Consider the following 20,352-nt stretch of genomic DNA (forward strand, 5'->3'; position numbering starts at 1 on the left):
CCAGCACTCCTATGAGTCCTGTAAAACCAAAACAATTTAAAGATGTATTTAAATAATTATGTTTATAAAACGTAGTATATCGTGCATAATACATTAAAGTCACAAATAAAAAAATAAAATGTGTTCGCCTAGACAGTTCTTCTCTTAAAACGTACCCTTTTCCCTCTTAATTTCCCCCTGAACGCAGCTGTAATGTCAAACTCTCTAAATGCTGTTCAACCTATGGTTTTAAGATACATTTAAATAATTATGTTTATGAAACGTAGTCTATTTTGAAAAATACATTCAATGTCTTGATTTGTCTATGCATACAGAAAATAACAGGAGCAATCTAAATCAATAATGGAACATAATGTGTAGGATGAACGATTAATTAACACGTTGGTAATAGCACCATTTGTTGCATATCATTTGACACTGCCACCTCCCAAGACTGATTATGTACCCTTGAGCAAAGCGTCCCCATCTGTTTCCACATTGATGTGCATTAGACAACAGAGTATTATTTCAGAGTGATTTGCTCTAAGGAAAATAACGGCTTCTGTTGTTTGATATGCCATAATGAAATGTATTATTTAATTGCTGTAGAAAAAAATACAAACAGTGTGGAAACTGAACCCTGCTGACAAGAAAGTCTTCCTACAATCTAATTTCATAACTGATATGACAGATTGTCTTATTTTTATCACCACTAGATGGCACCACAGGATTATATTCTGCTACTTTTTAAGCCATATCAACAACCTAAGCTTCTAGTAGACTTATTTTGCTTTTATTTTAATATTTTTACATGTATTCTGTTTTGCACTCAGATATACATGTCTGCACAGAGGCAGAACAAAACACTCACTCTCACACATCTTCACTCACATCGGAATGTGTGTTTTCAGTAGTGGAGCCCTGCTGGTGCATGATTACCGTGAAATGTTAAGACTTGGAAGTATGATTAAAGTTCATGAAGACAGACAGGTGGATGAAATCAAAAAGATGACTTTACCTATTCCAATGAATCTGTCCAATTAAGTTGGGAAGGTAGGCTAATAAACAAAACCTGCCTGAATTTCGACCCATAGCATGTTATATATTTTACTAATTTGAACGTGTTCCTTGTGACCACCTGCTTTTTTGAATGGCATTGTTTTTTTTCACTTACTGGAATGCTTACGCACACATTCTCATTTGGTTTCAATTACCTGCAATATTGTCTTAAATGTTATCCTTTCTCCAAAAGCAAGGTGGCGCTAGAATACAATTTATAATCCCATGGGAAGCAGCGTTTCATTCAAAGGGCCTGAAGTCTTCTCACTCAGCAGACATCAATTTCATGATCTCACGGAGCTACTTCTTGTGACGGGAATCGGGATGGTTACTTCAGCAGCGATGCAGGCACGTCCAGCTGGAGAGAGTGTGCAGCCAACAAAATCAAGCTGGGCATCTTTTTAATATTATAATTAACTTTTCCATAACTAAGGGGGGCAAAAGAACAAGTCCCAGTCATGGTCAAAATGTCAAAAACATCTAGGGAAGGAGCAGAGGCAATAATAAGAAGGTTCCTTGTATGTTGCAACATTTTCTCAATGAAAGGAACACAGCATAATTATCCTACTACAGCCAATACACATATAATAATACTAATACATTATAATTACCACAATCATTTATTTTCATTCGTGTCAAATATGAATGCAAAGTGCCTGGGGTGCAGCCTGTTAAGCACACCTCGCAGTTTTAGGAAGAAGCCGGAGGCCGGTGCGATGGTGGAAGTGGTTGAAACCAAGTCTTTTAAACAGGCTGGATATTCAAAAGGGACCCCGCTCCTGCACTCCCAGACAGCTCTGCTTTAAAACGTACTCCTCCCTTATAGAGCCCCAAACAATATTTTTGATCCCCCCCCCTCCTCCACCTCCCTCTCTTTTGTCCAGTCCATGGTGAAGGTCTATAGCTGCAGGTATTGTGTGTGCAGTTAAAATGTGTTCGCCTTTGAAGTCAAACATGAAGGCAATTGTTTTAAATATTAACACCGCAACAAAACAAATCTATAGATTCTATGTGGAATTATGCAATTGTATAAAGAATGTATTGGAGAAAAAGGCACAAATAAAGTGTGCGTAAAAAGTGTGTTCAATATGTAATAGTGTTGGATGTAAATCCATGCAACGCTTCCCGTGTGCAAAGCAATGACAAAAAGGTGTGTGTGTGTGTGTGTGTGTGTGTGTGTGTGTGTGTGTGTGTGTGTGTGTGTGTGTGTGTGTGTGTGTGTGGTTGTGTGTGTGTGTGAGTGTGTGTGTGTGTGTGCGTGCGTGCGTGCGTGCGTGTGTAAAAGGGAGAGCTCATTCGCTCCTGGCCCGAGGGGTCTACATAAGTATGTATTAGAAAATAAACAGTGGATAAATAAATAATGACCCTCACAATAGCAGGGTAGCGTTCTTTGTAGAAGTAATGATGTTGGCAGTTAACCTTCAAGTTTTTAACTTGACACAGTTTCATTTGAGAATTCATGGTTTCTACCCAGAAGAAAAACTAAGAAAACAAACAGATATGTTCTTAAAAACTGTTTGTCAGTTGAAGACAAAAATATGAAACATACAAAAATAATATTATTTTTGCTTTGCTTTCTCTTTAATTTTCAGTTTTAGCATATTCTCTAAAAACACATTTATTCATTATTATTTGAATTAGTATATATATTTTCTACCATACATCACATCACAAGTTGTCTTGTAGAACTCCTTATGTAAAATTGCTTGTTGGGGAAAAAAGCTTAAACTGACTTTTCCACTTAATAAGTCAAATGTATATTTCTTTGTTCGTTTTATGAAAAGTCATTTAATTGTCCATTAGCGACCACGACATTACAGTTTAGGCCTATCGGGCACCTAGTCAAATGTGATCATGTAGTTTCTCCCTATCGTCCACACCCGAAAGACTGCGCATGCGTCACCAGGTAGCCCCGCACAGGTTTTTTTAAGGCCAGGTGAGGCGATTCCGTCCAGGTAAGAAAGTAAAAGGTTTACTCTGGGACCGGAGGCTTAATGAGATAGACACGGCACGGGATCGACAAGAAAACTACCAAAGGCAGCAGAAGACAAAGAATGTCAATTATGGGTAAAATGGGGGATTGGCAGGTGAGTCGCTCACTTTAAGACAAAGACACAGCTGTCGAAGCCCATGAAAACTGTCAAAGTGTCGACCTGTTGTATGATGAGCCTGCACAGGCACCTAACATACTGTATTCAGTGGTTACACAACACTTGTGTATTTTACAGGCGTATATATTTGTTCTGTCAGGAAGAAGTTAATATAATTTATTTTGGAAACTCTTGCGGTTAAGTGTCAACTTGTCCGTTGTTTTGCTCTGAAACCTGATGATGTTATTTGCATGATGTTGGAAGGACTCCACACACGTTTAATAGTTATACAATCTTATGTGTTTTAATAGAAATTACAAATGTGTCTAAACAAGCATAAATTGCTTTTTTTCTTAAAAGTGGAGTATTGACGAAACGCAGCCCTTATTCAAAAATATCTCGTTGCGTCTTTGAGGTAAAATCCAATGTATTATAAATGTAGCCAACTTTTTAAAAGCTGTTCCAAATTCTTATTACATATTTTTAAACCTAAAAAATACAAAGTATCCCATTATGGACTTTCTGTAGAGTTTCGTTAAGGTCTTCCTTGTAAACCTGGCATTGTTTTGGTGAGGTGTGCATGGAGGATTTAAACTGCTGCTACAAGAATCCTCGTTACCGATCCGCCCCACAGACGGCCAGGCCACATCTCCAGAAAGGCACCCGCATCCGCCAGTTTCATCGCTCCATTCTCATTAATAACAACTGCTCGTAAAAAAGGCACTCCACCAAAAATGGTAATCCGGGTTTTGAACGAGAGGGGCCAACGCCTTAAAGAGCGGGCGACCTGTCTGCTGACCCACGACCTGCTGAGGTGAAGGCTGGGCCGGCGTCAGGGCAGAGCCGGACTCCCGAGCCGCTCATTCAAATGAAACAAGGCCATGTTGTTGTGTTAATTATTTACACCCCCCTCTCCCCCCTCAACCCTTACAGGTAGTCAATGGACCTGTAGAGCGGCTTGGAATGGCTCACCTTTTTAACATAACATTGTAAGAATAGCCTCTCAAGGTCTCCACTCTCAATGGGATTAAAATAACAGTTTGGGAGTTAGCAAATCAAGGCTGGCAACAAAGTGTGTGACAGTGGTGTATTTGCATAGGCATGCTGTTTTCACATCGAGTATTAGAAAAGTCATCAAGGGACAAAAAAAAAGTTATTTCATAGCATTTTTCCATTTAATCAAATCAATGTAACTACATCGCTGCTAAAATAGCATTTATGTAGTCCTTCCCTTTTTTTTTTTAAATACTGTAAAATGTACCAAAAACCGTCCCAGGTGCATGCAGGTTCCCATGCATGGCTATATTCCGCCCTATTCCCCTAAGAAACACCTCGCTGAACAGTAGAAATGTTAAGCATGTGTAGCGTCTTGCTGCTTTAGTTTTTACCTGTGCGCTGTCCATTGGTGTTGTGTGAGCAGATGGGGGGAATCAAACGGCTGTTGATATGCTAATGAGGCCCTGTGCCAGTGTTATTACAGAGCTGCTCCAGCCCTTCACTTCCACCATTAGAGGGAGACCTCAGAGCGCAAGACAGACAGCAGCCCACAGCTTCAATAAAAGTAGTTTTTCTGAGCGGGGAGCACAATTCACTGAGTGAAAACAAGACTAAGGCGAAACCTATATTCAATATCCACCTCAACAATCCATGAACATGCTTTGGAAATTAACTGATAATATTAAATATGAAGATTGCGAGGTAAGGGGCTCCTCTTTCATTTATTTAATTTAATTTAACCTTTAAAATTAAACTTGGATATTTTAGAGATTGTATTGTTTGGATCCAAATGTGTCATTCTTTTGACAGCTGGTATGGGAACATATTTAATTCAGCAGCAGGATGAATAGATCCATGTCTTTTATTAATTGCATGGATTCTTATTTTTATGTTTTTTTGTAGAGTACATTTAAAACTATAAGAATAAAAAAAAATGATGTGAAAAATAACAACAAATGTTATAATAATGAGAATAATAATTGTTCAGTATGGCAATAACATCTGTATTTATTACATTAGTTGCATGATTACAATCTCACCATGATTTAATTTTGTTTTCTTTAAATTCACAATTTAAAATATAACAGAATGTTAAAAGGAACGTATTGGATAGCATACTACTTTACATTTACAATATATTGTATTAAAATATATATTTTAAAAATTAAATGACAGATGTATTTACTTTCGCAGCCTGCTTTATTCACTGCTCAAATGGCATGGACATTTACCCTTCAGTTTTAATTTAATCTGCAATTTGAGCCGTTACACTTCGCGTGTGTGCCTGCATGTGTGGAGTGCATACACCGAGTTATTGTTGTTATGGGCATTTACTAAGTTAGGCAGTAATATCAGGAACTTGTTTGGGAATGGAGAAGCCAGTCCAACGTGTTTTCAGCCGCGTCCTGGAGATAGGGACGGCTGGTAGAAAACAAAAGCTGGGCACCTCCGCGTTCATGTTGGAGTGTTTATTTTTTAATTTACAGGCACTTTCTTTCACTGGTGTGGATTTAAAAAAAATACAGTCCAGTCACCGACCGTTTTCTAAATATATATTGTAATGTGTGATTTAGCTGGAAAGAGAATGGAGCTGTGCGTAAAAGTTCCAAACGGCCCTGTCATAGACTTTGAGGATTTATTTGTTGTCTTTCCGGGTTAAAATGAAAAGTGAGCCGGTGTGACTCTGGCTTTGGAGGTGAGGAGGAACCGGTGGATAAATTCGGCCGAGACAGATGAGAGAACGGAGACCCATGGAGGGCAGTTCGCGCAGAGAATGAGGTGGAAAACAAAGGGACGAAATGAGCCGATCGGAATGCCCACTATCGTCTGCTGGATATTTTTACCCAGTTCCGAGTTGTTTCCTTCCAAGGCTTCTTCTTACTGTGGTCCACCTCCCCTTCATTCCTATGTCTTTCTTTCACTTTTGCGCTTTGGCCCTGGGACCCTTTTAAAATGCCCCCCCTCCTCCCTCTCTCTCTTTCTGATTCGTCTGACGAGAGTGTATGTCCCTCTTTTTGTCTCTCCCTCTCTCCACTCCCTCAACAGTCTCTCACTCCCTCTTCCTATCTCACTCCCTCTCTCTCCTCCACCTCTGATTAGATATACTGATTCCTCCTTTCAATGGACGTCATTTAAGCGCAGACTCCTGCCTTGAGTTGCGTCCTCCGCTTCACGCCCGATTTCCGACCATTCTTTCCTTATTATTAAGTATTCCTGTAATATTAATAGTCATGAATGCGTTCTATTAGGAGTCCAAGAGGGAGACGAAGAAGCGGCTCTTTTGCTAATATGAGCTCAAGCCAGGGGACGGCAGCACTGTGATAGAAGCCAGGAGAGCAGGGAGAACAGAGGGTTTTCCAAGAGAAACTTTTCGACCCAAATCCGACGAATATCTGCATTTTTTTCGACTCACGTGAAGGGCAGGATCTAACCATTTGTTTTCTGATGGATTATCGTCCTGCTTCTGTGGCACATATCTGATCGCCGGGGCCATCGTGATATTTCAGGAGAGAATAGTCTTTCCGGGGGGCTACAGTTTTTTATTTTGCTGGTTGGTTCCCTTTCGCTCAGCCCCCTAAAACACGCAAAGTGTTTTTGAACTGAATACTCTTTTCTTGAGTGGGCACCAAAAATCCGTAAACATGTTAGTGCACAGTTTTTCCGCGATGGTAAGTTTGCAGAAGCCTCTCCGTGACAGACTTTGAATTTGTTTACACACTAGATTTTGTAATAATGTAATATTTCATATCGAGTATTTTTTTGGTGAAGCTTGCATGCTTAACATCTGTCGGACACTTTGGAGAACATTGTAAAATTGGTTATTTATTTGAGAGTATTTCCACCTCCGGAATTTCGATGTTTTTATTTGTGTTATTACTTTTTACCGTTTAATAACATTATTAAAACGTGCGTAAAAGTAATGTATATCTGAAAGTCTTATCTTTATCGGTTAATAGCAACCAGGACAAGTTATTCAGATTTAATACAGACTATTCCTGTCAGGCCATATTTGATAATGCCCCAGCAAAAGCCCGCAGAGCTATTTTACTCTAGTAAAAACAAAGAGTGTAACTGCGATCACTTAGCTGTCTATTTCTAAAGTGTTCAAACCTTAAACACACTGTTCCTTCTTCCTCCAGGACCGTCACGACGGCACCAGCAATGGGACAGCCAGGCTACCTCAGCTGGGCGGCGTGGGCCAGAGTCCCTACACGAGCGCCCCTCCGCTCTCCCACACACCGAACTCGGACTTCCAGCCCCCGTACTTCCCCCCTCCCTACCAGCCCATCTACCCGCAGTCTCAGGACCCTTACTCGCACGTCAACGACCCGTACTCCCTGAACTCGCTGCACGCCCAGCAGCAGCAGCAGCACCCGGGCTGGCCGGGCCAGAGGCAGAGCCAGGACAGCGGCCTGCTACACCAGCACCGCAGCCTGCCCCACCAGCTGTGCCGGGATTACCGCAGGGAAGTGCTGCTACCGTCCGGCCACGGAATCGACACGGGACTGTCGGACTCTATCCCTATCCATGGAATACCTCACTCGTTAGACGACGTTGGGGTGAGGCAGCATTTCTATTCTTTGGGCTGTTAAAAAAAAATCACATTTCTTATTCATTTTAGGAACTACTGTTACGAGTTGAACTAATATTACAATTCAAACAAAAATAACTAATAGTGCTAATTCAATGTTAATAGAATTATCAAAACATGTGCATTTCAAAATTCCTATTCATATATAATATGTATTAACATTATTAGGGTATTCATTTAATAAATATAAGAAGGATTACAGAGGATTAAATTAGCAATTTTTTGCTACCTGAAAAAATAGCATGACATTTTTTTCCTGAGATGTTATTGTAATTCTAATAAAAATATCCTAATTATGCATCGTTACTTCCATTTATAAAAAGGTTTATCGCTTTGTAAACATTCAATATTACACATGTTGTTAGTCGTCTAATTCTCGTTTTATTTTATTTATTAATATTATCTCTTAAATCTAATTAAAATAAACAGATAAAAGTAAACAGAAGAAATGTGCCATTTACGTCCTTTTTAAGTCCTCTGATTTAATTTGATTTCTCAGTTTAAAAACAGCTGAAGCTCGCCGATGTCTGCGAACAATTACGTTATAAAACATAGCTTGCACTAACAGGACAATTGAGTTTAAGGTAATAGCTCACGATTACTAAAGATCCATGATAAATGAGGGCTAAAATTGTCCAAAACCCTTATTCTTATTTAGAGGATTCTTCCCAGTTTTTAATCAGAAACAAACACCAATAATCCTCTAATTAGTTCATAGGCCTTTAATAGGCTGCGCTGCCGTAATTACTATCCAATCTAGATTAGAAGTTTCCTTGTGAGTAGAGCCAATATGAGGGCGAAATTAGGTCAGGATTATGGGTCGACACAGCTTCTTTATTTAAGTCTGAGTGTGTGATCTAGTGCAACCCGCTGAAAAAACATGGACAATAATAACAGGTATGGTCCTCGAGAGCCTCCATGGTGATTGTGTCCGCTAATTGTGCCAGGCTTTGTTCGAGTTGCATTCACATGTGAGGTAAAATGTCCCTGCCTTTTGTGCTAAAATTCTCTTTTTTTTCATTTTTTGCCATAGTCTGTTGACGATCAAGGAATTCACATTTCCGACCAGACTGTAATTAAGAAAGGTAAGCAATTTTCCTCCGAGATATCATGCATGTTTCTGCTACACACACACACACACACACACACACACACACACACACACACACACACATGCACACACACCATTCTGCTCCAGAGAACTCGATGCAATGCGGTAATGCCTGACTGATCCTAATACGCAGTAGCCTATTTTTCATTACATGCTTTCCAAGTGCATCAAACTGGCTGCACCTTTTTTTCCTCGCTGATGGAATTTACTGTCAGCGTTTCAGAGCAGCGGGGAGATGAGTAGGGCTGCTGGGCTTTGTAGGCCGTGGTATTGATGGTCAAAGATTCAGTCCCATAGACTTCAGTGGTTGAAAAGCCAATAGCTGCAATCCCACTGCATGGTCAAATTTAAAATGGAAGTTGAAGCGTAGGCCTACAGTGTGTGCAGGGTGTTACTGTGCCATTTATGGTGGGAATCTGCTTGGAAAATTCATGTTGGATTATAATATGTTTTATATTGTTAATATACAACATTTGGAGTCCCTTTTCACGGTCATGTTTAAACGCGTTTTGTCAGGTCACAGACTAGATTTTTCTTTTTTTCCCATTCTCTCTATTTTGAGTCTGTCTATCAGCGCATCAACATGATAATTGGCTTCTTATATTAGTAATCTCAAGAGTTCGTTTAACTCCTATTGTCTCTATTAGGCTCCCCTGAGCCATTAATGTCACAAGTGATCTATCCAAAGGCGCACAGTCCCCTTTGTCTCCGGTTACTGCACACCAAAACGGTGTAAAGCCCAGTAGTGCTGAGCCCCACCAACCCCCCTACCCCTGGTTTTGAAATCACACACGGGCGATTTTTGCTGGATATACGAGGAAATGTCAACATAGGTGACTTTATCAAATCTCTCGGATGGTGTGGCTGCTTTGTGCAAAGACGATCCATTGTGCGCAAAAATAGAACGTGAGCGCCCATAGCCCAGAGTTTCTCTATCTGCTGCTCAATCTCATATACATTTCGTTTTCGTAAGATAAAGAACAAATTAATGACACATTTTAATTTTGTGTGCGAGAATTATGCCTGATAGAGCTGATATTACTGACAACGCAAACACACACATTATTATCCTTATGCTATTTCCATTGCTATTATTATAATGGATTCTATTATGTTCGTGTTGCTGAAAGTGTACACACATGTGGTGATAAACTCTAAATCCGGGGCCTAAATCCCCCCTTCTCATTTAGTTAAGGCTCTGCATTGCATGAAATTCACTGAGCACGGTCTCTCTCTCTCTCTCTTCCCTCCCCCTCCTCCTCCATCCCCTCTCTTTCTTTACCCCCATTGCTAGGTCCAGTGTCTTTATCCAAGAACAACAACCTCTCCTCCATCCCCGTAAATAAGGACGGGCTCTTCGGAGGGGTGGTAAACCCCAACGAGGTGTTCTGCTCGGTTCCGGGTCGCCTGTCCCTGCTCAGCTCCACATCAAAGTACAAGGTCACGGTGGCCGAGGTGCAGAGACGCCTCTCGCCACCCGAGTGCCTGAACGCCTCACTGCTGGGAGGAGTGCTGAGGAGGTGAGTTCAAAAAGAAAAAGAAAAAAAGAATCTCCACCTTCTCTCTCTTTCTGTACCTGTTTGTCTACTCCAATCCATTCTCACTCTCCTCTGTACCATGAATAATTAAAATCGACCAACCATGACACCTAGCTCCTGCATTTAAAGCAGGAGGGGTCTGTTAAATTCCATATTAACTTCCCCTAGTGCTCTCTCTCTCTCTCTCTCTCTCTCAAATTAATGTAGGCCTAGTCTGTTTCAACCCCAGCTCTATAGGCCCACTGAAGGCATTACACATGAAAACATTGGTCTCCAGTGAACTGTCTACTGAAGTGCTGTAGACACGCAGCCAGTAATAGCGCTGCCTATTAAGTAGGGCTTTATTTATTCATTTTGTACAGTATTTGTTTGCTGGTGAAAAAGGGCTGGGCTCTTTTGGTATTATTTATAGCACGCACGAGGGATGTAATGGAGGGTAAAGCCAGCCAAATGCACCTTTTAATTAGTGAAAAAAAGCCATAGAATAAAAAAGCTAATTCAATTCCTGAACCACATTAACTGTAAATATATAGCCACCAAAGGAGGTCCACATCCCAGAGATCAGAGCACATTATAAAAATACGTTTAACTTTTTGCCAAACAGTTGTCCTATACTTATACATTAACTACATTATTATATATTTTATATATTAAAATGTGCACTCTGTTCTGTCCCAGGGCCAAGTCTAAGAACGGAGGAAGATCCCTAAGGGAGAAGTTGGATAAAATCGGCTTGAATCTACCTGCGGGCAGACGCAAGGCAGCCAACGTCACCTTGCTGACGTCACTAGTCGAAGGTAAGTCGAGTGCCGTAAATCACGTTCCCACTCTTGTAGCTCCCGCGATATCAGGTGCTTGCAAAGTGGGATTTTTTGTCCCCCTTCTCTCTCTCTTTCTTTCTCTGTGTTGGAAATCAGCATATGCGCTCATCCGTGTAATGTGGACCGACTTTGCCTCGCAAGTAATAAAGCATGAAGGATGTGTGTGTGTCTGTGCAGTGCACTGTGTGTGAGGAGGGGAGAATGCTGCTGGTTATTCTATGGCTTTGCGGTGTTGGCCTTCGCTTTCAGGAGCACACTTGCAGGTCCACGGCTGGCCTAGTTTATACACAGGATGAATTCGTGTTGAAGTCCAGTTAATTATTGAGTGCTGCTTGTTTATTGGGCACCACTGAGCTGCTTCACCTCATGGATGAGAAGTGGATTGATTTATTACCCTGCATTATTTCAAACATTAATACAGGCTGGGTATGTCGGCGCAGGGCTGATTTTTTAATAGTGACTTCATTATTTCGTTAATAGCTTTGGTCTTTCGTGAAGATGCAAATGGCATGGCGCTGACCTATTGGGAGCTATATGTTTTGGGCCTATTAAAGAATAAATTAGTCAATTATGGCGCGCTGAAAAGATGCACTGAATAAATCCATTTTGCTTGCAGAGTTGAACCTTATTATTCAGTGCAGTGGTATTTGGTTGTGCTGTGGGCTTTTAAAGGTGAATGCCTGCGATGGTTCATTGGTCCTTGTTAATCATTATTGCAGAAGAGGGCCGAGTGTTCATTGTGCTTGGTAGAAAATGTGCTGCTGTATTGTAATGAGCCTGGAGAAATGTATGATTCTGGGTGATAAGGGGGGGGGGGGGGTGGCACGGGGAGGGTGGGAGAAGGCAGCCGGTTATTTAGTGAAGGGACAGTGCGTTTGCTGAAGTGCTGTCATTGTTTATGATCTGCTCCGTTTTATGGAAACCAGTTTACTGGACTTGAGCTTTGATGCTAATTGGCGCATGCGTTCTTCCGGAGTGGAGGCTTATGGGCAGGAAGCCCCGCAGTAAAAACTCAACTGCTTCAGGAAATTAAAACCAAAGACTTACACAAATATATAACAGGGACGGAATGAAACCTGTATATGTAAAGACAAAGCGAGATTTAGGTATAGCCCTTTAAAATTGCTTCCCCATGCCTGTGTGATACTGGACTCTCAATAATGTGCAGCCATTGGTAATCAATGACATGGTGTTCAGCATGACGCCCCGTCTATATTTCATATCCACTTATTGTCTCTCCTCCATATTATTCCGTTCTCACGGTATTGGGGGAGGGGGGGGGGGGGGGGGGAGAGCTTGACGTACATTGACAGCTCGCAGTTTTATTATTATTATTCCTGGGCTATTATTGTCATCATTAGTGTTGTTGTGAAGGCACAGGTGCTGTAACCCTGCTGTCTGGACACATCAGATTAATCATGTGTCGTCCAAGCAGGGAGTGTGAACTGCTCTGAATTTGATGTAACCATATTTAATAAGCAAACACATTCAACCTCGTTTTTTCTTTCCTTCTCAGGCGAAGCGGTTCATCTTGCCAGAGATTTTGGTTATACATGCGAGACCGAGTTTCCAGCCAAGGCAGTAGCTGAATATGTAAACCGTCAGCATTCAGACCCAAACGAACAAGTCCAAAGAAAAAACATGCTATTGGCCACAAAGTAAGCGCTATTATCACATTTCACTGTGTCACACCAAATGCATCCAAACACACACGAAGACAGGGATTGGATTATTACAATTCACACTTACAAATAAAAGTATGTCATCATGATACATTACGTTGTCATCATTGCTCCATGCCAATTTCAGTCCGCTAATAGCTAGCATAATATGAATTAATTAACAAGCTGTTTTGTGTTGCCACATGGCCTACTTTTAATTGTTACTGGACATCTCTGCAAATTATGGATTTCATTCAGACCTTTTTATTTACTACATATAATTCAATATAATATTATACATTATTATTAAGTTAAATGCTCTGTTGTTGGTATGTTGACTGGGCCTTTTCCTATTCGATAAGCACCGTTTCGTTTGTGATTTCAGTGACACTGACACATAGCTGGTTCACATGCAACACTATAGGTGTTTTTATTATGAGAAACAGGGGGATTCTTTAACTGGCCTGCATTTAATATTGATAACGGGCCACTATTATCAAACAGCTGTCCACTTAGAGTGTATTAAAATACCAATACATTGAAATGAAGAGAAAACGAAAAATATTAGATTTACATTTAACGTGACCATTTTGCATAAAGATAAAGGTGTTTTTGTTTTTTTAAGGATACATTCCGGGTTTTTTACTTCATCGTTGTGTTGGTTGCTGTTTCTACTTTTTGATAATAAGCAGCTGAACGTTTACACTGCGAAATGGTTGGTTGTTCACCGACAAGTCATTTGCACTCATGTTTTCTCTTAAAATCTTATTCTTAATAAAAGAGAGATATCCTGCCCCTGAGCTCACAGATGAGTTTCCACCTGTTTGTAGCTGCAGGACATTTTCTTTAGCCAGGGGTTAATTTCTGAAAACAAAGCAGAGTAAGATAAACAATTTCAGTGCACTAATAAATGTTCTAAAGAAAAAGTCTGCAGAAACAGGATCTGCTCACTTTAGGCTAATTTGGAGTTTACAACCCAGCACCCCTGGACTGACTAATTACACATTATTTTTTGATTTATTCTCATCATGCATGGGTTTGCAGTGTTGTGGGTTTGTCATTAACTCTGCGTTTTCTCTGTTTTAGGCAAATCTGCAAAGAGTTCACAGACCTGCTGTCCCAGGACCGCTCGCCGCTTGGAAACTCGCGGCCGCAGCCCATCCTCGAACCGGGAATCCAGAGCTGTTTAACCCACTTCAGTCTAATCTCACACGGGTTCGGGACCCCGGCACTGTGCGCGGCAGTCACGGCCATGCAGAACTATCTGACCGAGGCTATCAAAGCTATGGACAAAATGTACCTCAACAACAACCCCAACAGTCACTCAGACGGCACTAAAGGCGGAGACAAAGACGAGAAGCACAGAAAGTGATGTTTCCATCCTCACCGGGCCAACACCCCGGAGGCCCTTCTTCTACACCGGCCCCTCCGCCTCGCCCCGGCCCCCACCCATCCAATATAAATATTATAAATACCTTATAAATACTATTGATAAAGTTAAACGTGCCACTTCCTGATCTTGCGAGCGGTTTTACATGTTTTGTTTTGGATTCACGGGGGAAACGACGCGAGCATCTTCTTCCAACACCTGAACCATATGAAATGTTATTTTAAAAAAAGAAAAGAGAAAAAAAAGCTGCGGAGGAACAGCTCCAGGGCGAGGAAAAAGGTGTATTGCCTCAGCCAGAGGACTTTTTATGTACTCCCCTTATTTTTTATGAGCTGCAACGAATGGACTGAAATCCAGCGACCCCTCTATATCTCAATTTTACGATTGTGACAAAAACGAAGCGAAAAGAGGATGAATTCTTATCAGTATTGTGAATAATAAACTTGAAAAACAAAGAGAAATTCCACAGAGCTCCATGTCATGACTTCAGTTGTAGACTCTCACTCTCTCCAAGCGACCAACTTGAACTTTTTGAAATTTCAACACGATTCACGGTTATATAAGGGAATCAGTGTTCATGTATGTATATATTTATTTATGTGTAATTTAATGGGAATTGTAAATATGGTGCGTCTGTTGAAACTTCTTTTTTATTTATCTGGTGCCTCCTGTTTTAGTGGGTTTGAATATTCGGTTAGTTATTCTTCATGTGATTTTATGGTTCTTAGAAAAACAGAAGTTTGGGGTATTTTATTTCTCTGGGATATTTCAATTCAGCCCTCTTGTAGCATGTTGAGGCGACATTGAAGCAAGTGAACAAATTGAATAGAAATAAACTTCCATTTCTCTCTATATATATCATCCTTATTCCGTTTTTTATTTGAGACAGAGCACAGGTGACACCCTGAGGAGAACTTGTTTTATTTGTGTTTCTATTTTCGTTTTTATACAAGCTTTTATGTGTTGTGCCAATCAGAATCACCTCTTGTTCTCTCCTTGAAGCACCATAAAAGCAATAAATGGAATATTGTCTTTTTTTAAATGTTGGAAGACATTTTAAAAAAAACATTTTTTGGGACCACCTGATATCTTGTCATGTCCGATAATGTCCAACATTGGAGGCGGTTTTAGCTGTATTGTATAGACATGTGCTGGCAAGTTCCCATGCCTGTCAATGTATTATAGTCCTTTGTTGCCCAGAAAAAAATAAATATTTGATACGCTTCATCTCGATTTGTATTCATATCTTTTAATTTTTTATTCACTGCACCCGGGTGTTTTTTTTTCCTTTCTGTTTTTTTATTTTGTTGGTCTTTTTTCCATTCTGAACGGCTACAGTAATTGAGTTTAAGTCTCCCCCGACGATTGCTCCTTGCAATAAGCAGTTGAACTCATTGCTTCCCTCAAGTATAATAAAAAAAATCTTACTTTAAACTCCCTAGTTCAGAGCACAGGATCTTATGCAGGCCAAATGGCTCACAACAATGGATGTATTCGCGTTTGAAGTGCAGCGCCACCCCTCCAGCTAAAACCCTCTGAGATGTATATAGGCCTGGTGTGCAATGTTTGATTGTTATCGGCTATATTTGACTCCCCCTCTCTTTTATTCTGCCTTATTTAAAGACATGCATCAAATATTTGTTATGTTGTTTGCCTCTCAGTGTAATCAATGCACAATCAGCGCGCAGTACGCTGGCGTTTTAATCTATATTTCGTGATAATCATATCACTTTCATGCGGAATCTTCATCTCTGACTGGTATTTTTTGTTGGTCTTTTGTTTGGCTGAGTGAGCCTATAACTATCACGCAGGCTGTAATAGCAAATCTGATGCTGGCCTTGGATTTATTTTGCGTGCAGAGCTGCAGAGAGCGTTGCATAACACTTGACTTTGATTGTATATTGATGGCGTTGCACCTAGCTCGGAATCATCTGATATGGAGCATGAATCGGTGTGGTGATATATGCATCTTCTTTTTCCCTATTTCACTGTCTGGTAACCGTGCAGTTTAAAAATATTGTGAGAGCACCCCCCCCCCCCCCCCTCCCTTGCTCCTCTTTCTCTCCTCAGCAGCCATATTTATTATCTGCATGATTTTCGGGCCCTGGTTTAATTCTGAGGCAGTTGTTTTTTTTGTTGCAGGAGGGTGAATGAAGCCTAACTGTACATGTCCTTGGCATAATTGCGATGCACATTGCTGGAGCAGGTGAAGCGAGGCATTGTCTGTCAGGCCCTGTTTTTGTTGGCTCAGTCTTCAGATTGTGTGTGGGATCCTGTCCTCAGGCACAATAGCTCACTCATAAAGGGGAGAGACTACCCGGCTGCTCCTGCTATGGTGCATGTGAGGGGGTGAATAGCATAAATAGTCACTTTAGGGGAAAACAATCGTATTAAAAACAGCATTGGTATTATCCAAAAAGGAAGCCCCTCACGTGTGTCATTAATGCTAATGTTATTTAAGAAATGCATCAGGGTTTGGGTGAATGAAAACAGGTTTTGGAGGGTGAAACGAACGCATTAGAAATAGTGGTATCTGTGACAATGGTGGATGTTTGTGCCTATTATTAGTGTGAGATAAGGAGTATGGTAGGGCTTGTAATTGTGTCTTTTTGTGTAATGGAATTGGTGTTAAAGAAACTCCAAATCCTATTGTGAGGCGTTTGTTTACACTGATACTATAATTTGCATACCTTTTTTAATACGAAATTGTATTTATACCCAAATTCGATCTTAAAGAGGTCGAGCTAGTTCCTCAGTGAAAGTCATTTTAAAAAAACACAACAAGGAAGTGTGACATTTGAAGAGCCAGTCAGCAATACCCAGATGAATTTGGCTAATTCAATCCATAGCTGCTGCTTGTCTCAAGTAAAGCAATTACAGCTGATTCCCGGTTAGTAATTAATAAGTGTGAGGCCTGTTGTTATCAAATATGTTGGAGGATTTGAGAAATAAAATATTAGAGGGGTTAGAGTGACGCATTGTGTGTGATTAAGCGTGTTCTGCAGGCAGATGATGCGTAAAGATGAAGTGTGGATAGTTTTTATAAATTAATTTCATACACTAACTTGCAGTACTTTTTTGTGTATGATTCAGATATTTCCCTATTGAATGCTTGTCTACTAACAAATTGAAAACAAATGCAACTCCGTTAATTGACTGTCACGCCTGTCACGCATTTTACGCAACTTTTCATCTTCAACCAGCTGCTCTCATCAGCCCTGTACACATGTGTCCCATCCACTTTAAACGCCAGCAGCCATGTATGTGGTCAGAAAGTATTTAGTTGACGCTGTTGAGGTCACTGCCTGGTGAAAGGAGTGTCTGCATGGCCTAATTACCCCGCAGCACCATGGCTACAACAATCTGCACTGTAACGCTCGCAGGCAATGCTTTGGAGCTGCCTGCCTGCATGGGGAGATATAGGACAGCAGCACACAAGGAATAGATTTTTTTTTCCTTCCCCTGCACTGCCACAAATGTTATATTGGGGTGATTGGAGTTTGATTTAAGCCCTCTCCTCCTGACATTTAAACAGATGGATCTGCTGGAGATTGAAGTGATTGTTTAAAGATGATCAGTCATAGCGAATTACTTTGGGGGAAAAATACTTTCCAAAAAGATCATTGTAAGTGTGCCTTATTGATGGAAAATAGATGTGTTGAAGGAATACACATGTTGATGCTCAATAAATAATAAGGGACACACGATCTACACACTTTTTGCAAACACATGGAGCAGGCCCTATAGTCAGATGTGTCACCATTACGCATTTCAAACGGCCGGCTCTCGCTTTAAATGACTCGGACACGACGCAGGGTTCCTTTACATGACATTTGATACGGTTATTGGTGCAATCGAATTAGGCCGTGTGACTCTAAAGTTTGCAATGAAGCGCAAAATGGCTAATTGTCCTCAACTCTGATATCAGCCGTCATTGGCGCTGACCCCCCTTGTGGCTCCCCTTGCCCACTGAGAGCAGGGCTCAGAAGCCAAGAGAGGTCAATGACTCAAGCAAATCATCAAATCACCGCTGATTACTCGAGACATTAGGTAATCGATTAGAAAACATTAAGTGACTTTGAATAAACAAGGGCCTGCTGATAGGAGGAACCCAATAACTGCAGAGCAATATGGTTCGTTCACAAAAAATGAGAGGTGTTTGATTAATTGCACGTGCACTTCCATGCACAAACACATATTCGTTTTTTTTGTGGTTTCTGTGTCACTTAAACCAAGTGGCTTTGGAAATATAATTTTGTTTGCACTTACAGATCTCATTATCAAACACTGAGGTCTGTCAATTTCATGGGCTTGTGTGTCCCTAAATATATGAAAAAAGAGGGGATTACAATTGTGTTAATGTTTCCCTGCTCGGTTAATGCAGTTTATATTCTAGTTTTAGTCATTCTCTCCCTCTTTCTGTCTCTCCCTGCATCCTCTGCAGTCAGCCAGGGGGGGAGTGTCGCCCCGGGCCAAACATATGCTTCTTTCCATTGCACTAATCCAAATGCAGCGTGGAGGAATAATTGCTCGAGTGGCCGTGGCTTCGCAGGGGCTTTGTCCCTCACTGGCTCCCGTCAGCCAGGCACACGCCATTTCAATCAAGCCTCTATATCTCTCTTTCTCTCTCTGTGTGTATCAAACCTCGGACCTTTTATCAAACCAGACCCTCACGCTCCATAAGCACACAGCCACATCCTCTAAAAGGCGTTTTTTGTATTTCCCCCTCATGTTGTTGTTGCTGTCAGGTCATCACATTTGGAGCCCCATCTTCATTAATATTGACAGTGCAGCACGTTGGCAGGCTTTATTGGCAAAACGGTCGCATGAGCAATGAATACAAATTAAAAAAAGACTTTTTGGGTAATATTTCCTCAGCGCCTATAGTATTTTTTAATATATTTCACAGATTCCAGGCACCAGGAAATATTCGGTCAAGTAGGGGAAATCCACTTGGTCATTCAAGCAGAAATCTGACAGAGTTGATTATGGCTTGTTTGGATTTAATGTGTTGTTAAAAACAGACCTAAAATGATTGACAAATGACGTGATCTGCACAGTTTCACAGATGTTGTCCTTGGGGCACTTTCGTGAAAATAAAATAAAATGCTGAGGGCCAAATATTTACTGTATCAGTAGTAACCAAATTATAATAATAATAATAATAATAATAATAATAATACAATATTAATTTATTTAAAATAAATTGCAAATGTTGTAGGTTTATTAGGCCAACATTTGGACAGACAGTATCCCACTGTTCCAAATGTTGCCATTACAATTATGATAAAAGATAATTCGATTCGGTTATTTGATAAGGAAACAGAACTGTCTGTTTACCTGTGATGTATTTCCTAACATACACACGTTTTACATCGGCCTGTGTTCTGATCACACACACTCTCACACACACTTTAACAGCCCGTGTAATCCTTTGCCTTATTTTCTTGTGAATCAACGATGGAAAAATCACTCTAGTAAAATGTAGCATTTGCTAGGAAATCAAATATTTCCACGGATAAGAAATGAAATAAGACAGAGCGAGAGATGGGGAGGGGGGGGGGGGGTGCAGGGGGGAGCAGCGTGGATGTCTGACTGAATTAATAGACATGATAATTTCACACTATTTCATAGTGAGCTATCTGTTCCATCACAGCAAAATAAAAGGGTCACTGCGCAGCTGTGGCAAACCCCAAGCGTTATTATGAAGTTTGATGACAGACCCCCACCCTCTCTTTCTTTTTTTCTCCTCTCCCTCTCTTTTTCTTCTCTCTGGTACTTCGCTTCAGGCCAGCAATAGCTCGGGGCCACGCCGGTGCCTCCCCATGATAAAGGACTTATACTCTGTCTGCGCAAAGAAAGCCGCAGCAGCTCCTCTCTCTCTGAACCTAATCAACTCACTGGCTGGGCCCTTAACGATTGGTATACACCCCCCCCCCCCCCATGTATCTTTTCCTCCATCCCTCTCTCCCCTTTCTCTTTTTCTCTTTCTGTGAGTTGCTGCACGTTTTGTTGGGCATTTCTATATTTATTTTAGAAATGGTCACAATAATAGTATTCATAACAATTACAATAATAATAATAATAATAATAATAATAATAATAATAATAATAA

At 40.8% G+C, this 20,352-nt stretch overlaps 1 protein-coding gene across 3 annotated transcripts; it reads left to right on the plus strand.

The window, feature by feature from the left end:
- Window positions 1-4,741: 4,741 nt before the first annotated feature.
- On the plus strand, window positions 4,742-15,462 carry tfap2a (transcription factor AP-2 alpha). Of its 3 annotated transcripts, none has more exons than XM_034108335.2 (7): window positions 4,742-4,826; window positions 7,265-7,684; window positions 8,750-8,801; window positions 10,122-10,347; window positions 11,044-11,162; window positions 12,703-12,844; window positions 13,934-15,462. In XM_034108335.2, the coding sequence occupies exons 1-7, from the start codon at window positions 4,776-4,778 to the stop codon at window positions 14,217-14,219; spliced, it is 1,296 nt and encodes a 431-aa protein (XP_033964226.1). In that variant the 5' UTR covers window positions 4,742-4,775; the 3' UTR covers window positions 14,220-15,462. The 3 variants fall into 3 exon arrangements, with proteins under 3 accessions (XP_033964226.1, XP_033964223.2, XP_033964225.1); XM_034108332.2 differs by having other exon boundaries at window positions 10,128-10,347; XM_034108334.1 differs by lacking the exon at window positions 4,742-4,826 and adding an exon at window positions 6,222-6,793.
- Window positions 15,463-20,352: the final 4,890 nt, after the last annotated feature.

Source organism: Pseudochaenichthys georgianus, chromosome 20, assembly GCF_902827115.2.
Source record: "Pseudochaenichthys georgianus chromosome 20, fPseGeo1.2, whole genome shotgun sequence".
In the NCBI taxonomy this organism is placed as follows: Eukaryota; Metazoa; Chordata; class Actinopteri; order Perciformes; family Channichthyidae; genus Pseudochaenichthys; species Pseudochaenichthys georgianus.

What these genes read in the sequence shown, in the direction of transcription:
- tfap2a (XM_034108335.2), top strand. Translation starts at nt 4,776, where the DNA reads ATGAACATGCTTTGGAAATTAACTGATAATATTAAATATGAAGATTGC. An exon ending in CTGGGAGGAGTGCTGAGGAG is followed by an intron (nt 10,348 to 11,043) that starts GTGAGTTCAAAA and finishes GTTCTGTCCCAG; the next exon opens with GGCCAAGTCTAAGAACGGAG. An exon ending in GCTGACGTCACTAGTCGAAG is followed by an intron (nt 11,163 to 12,702) that starts GTAAGTCGAGTG and finishes TTTCCTTCTCAG; the next exon opens with GCGAAGCGGTTCATCTTGCC.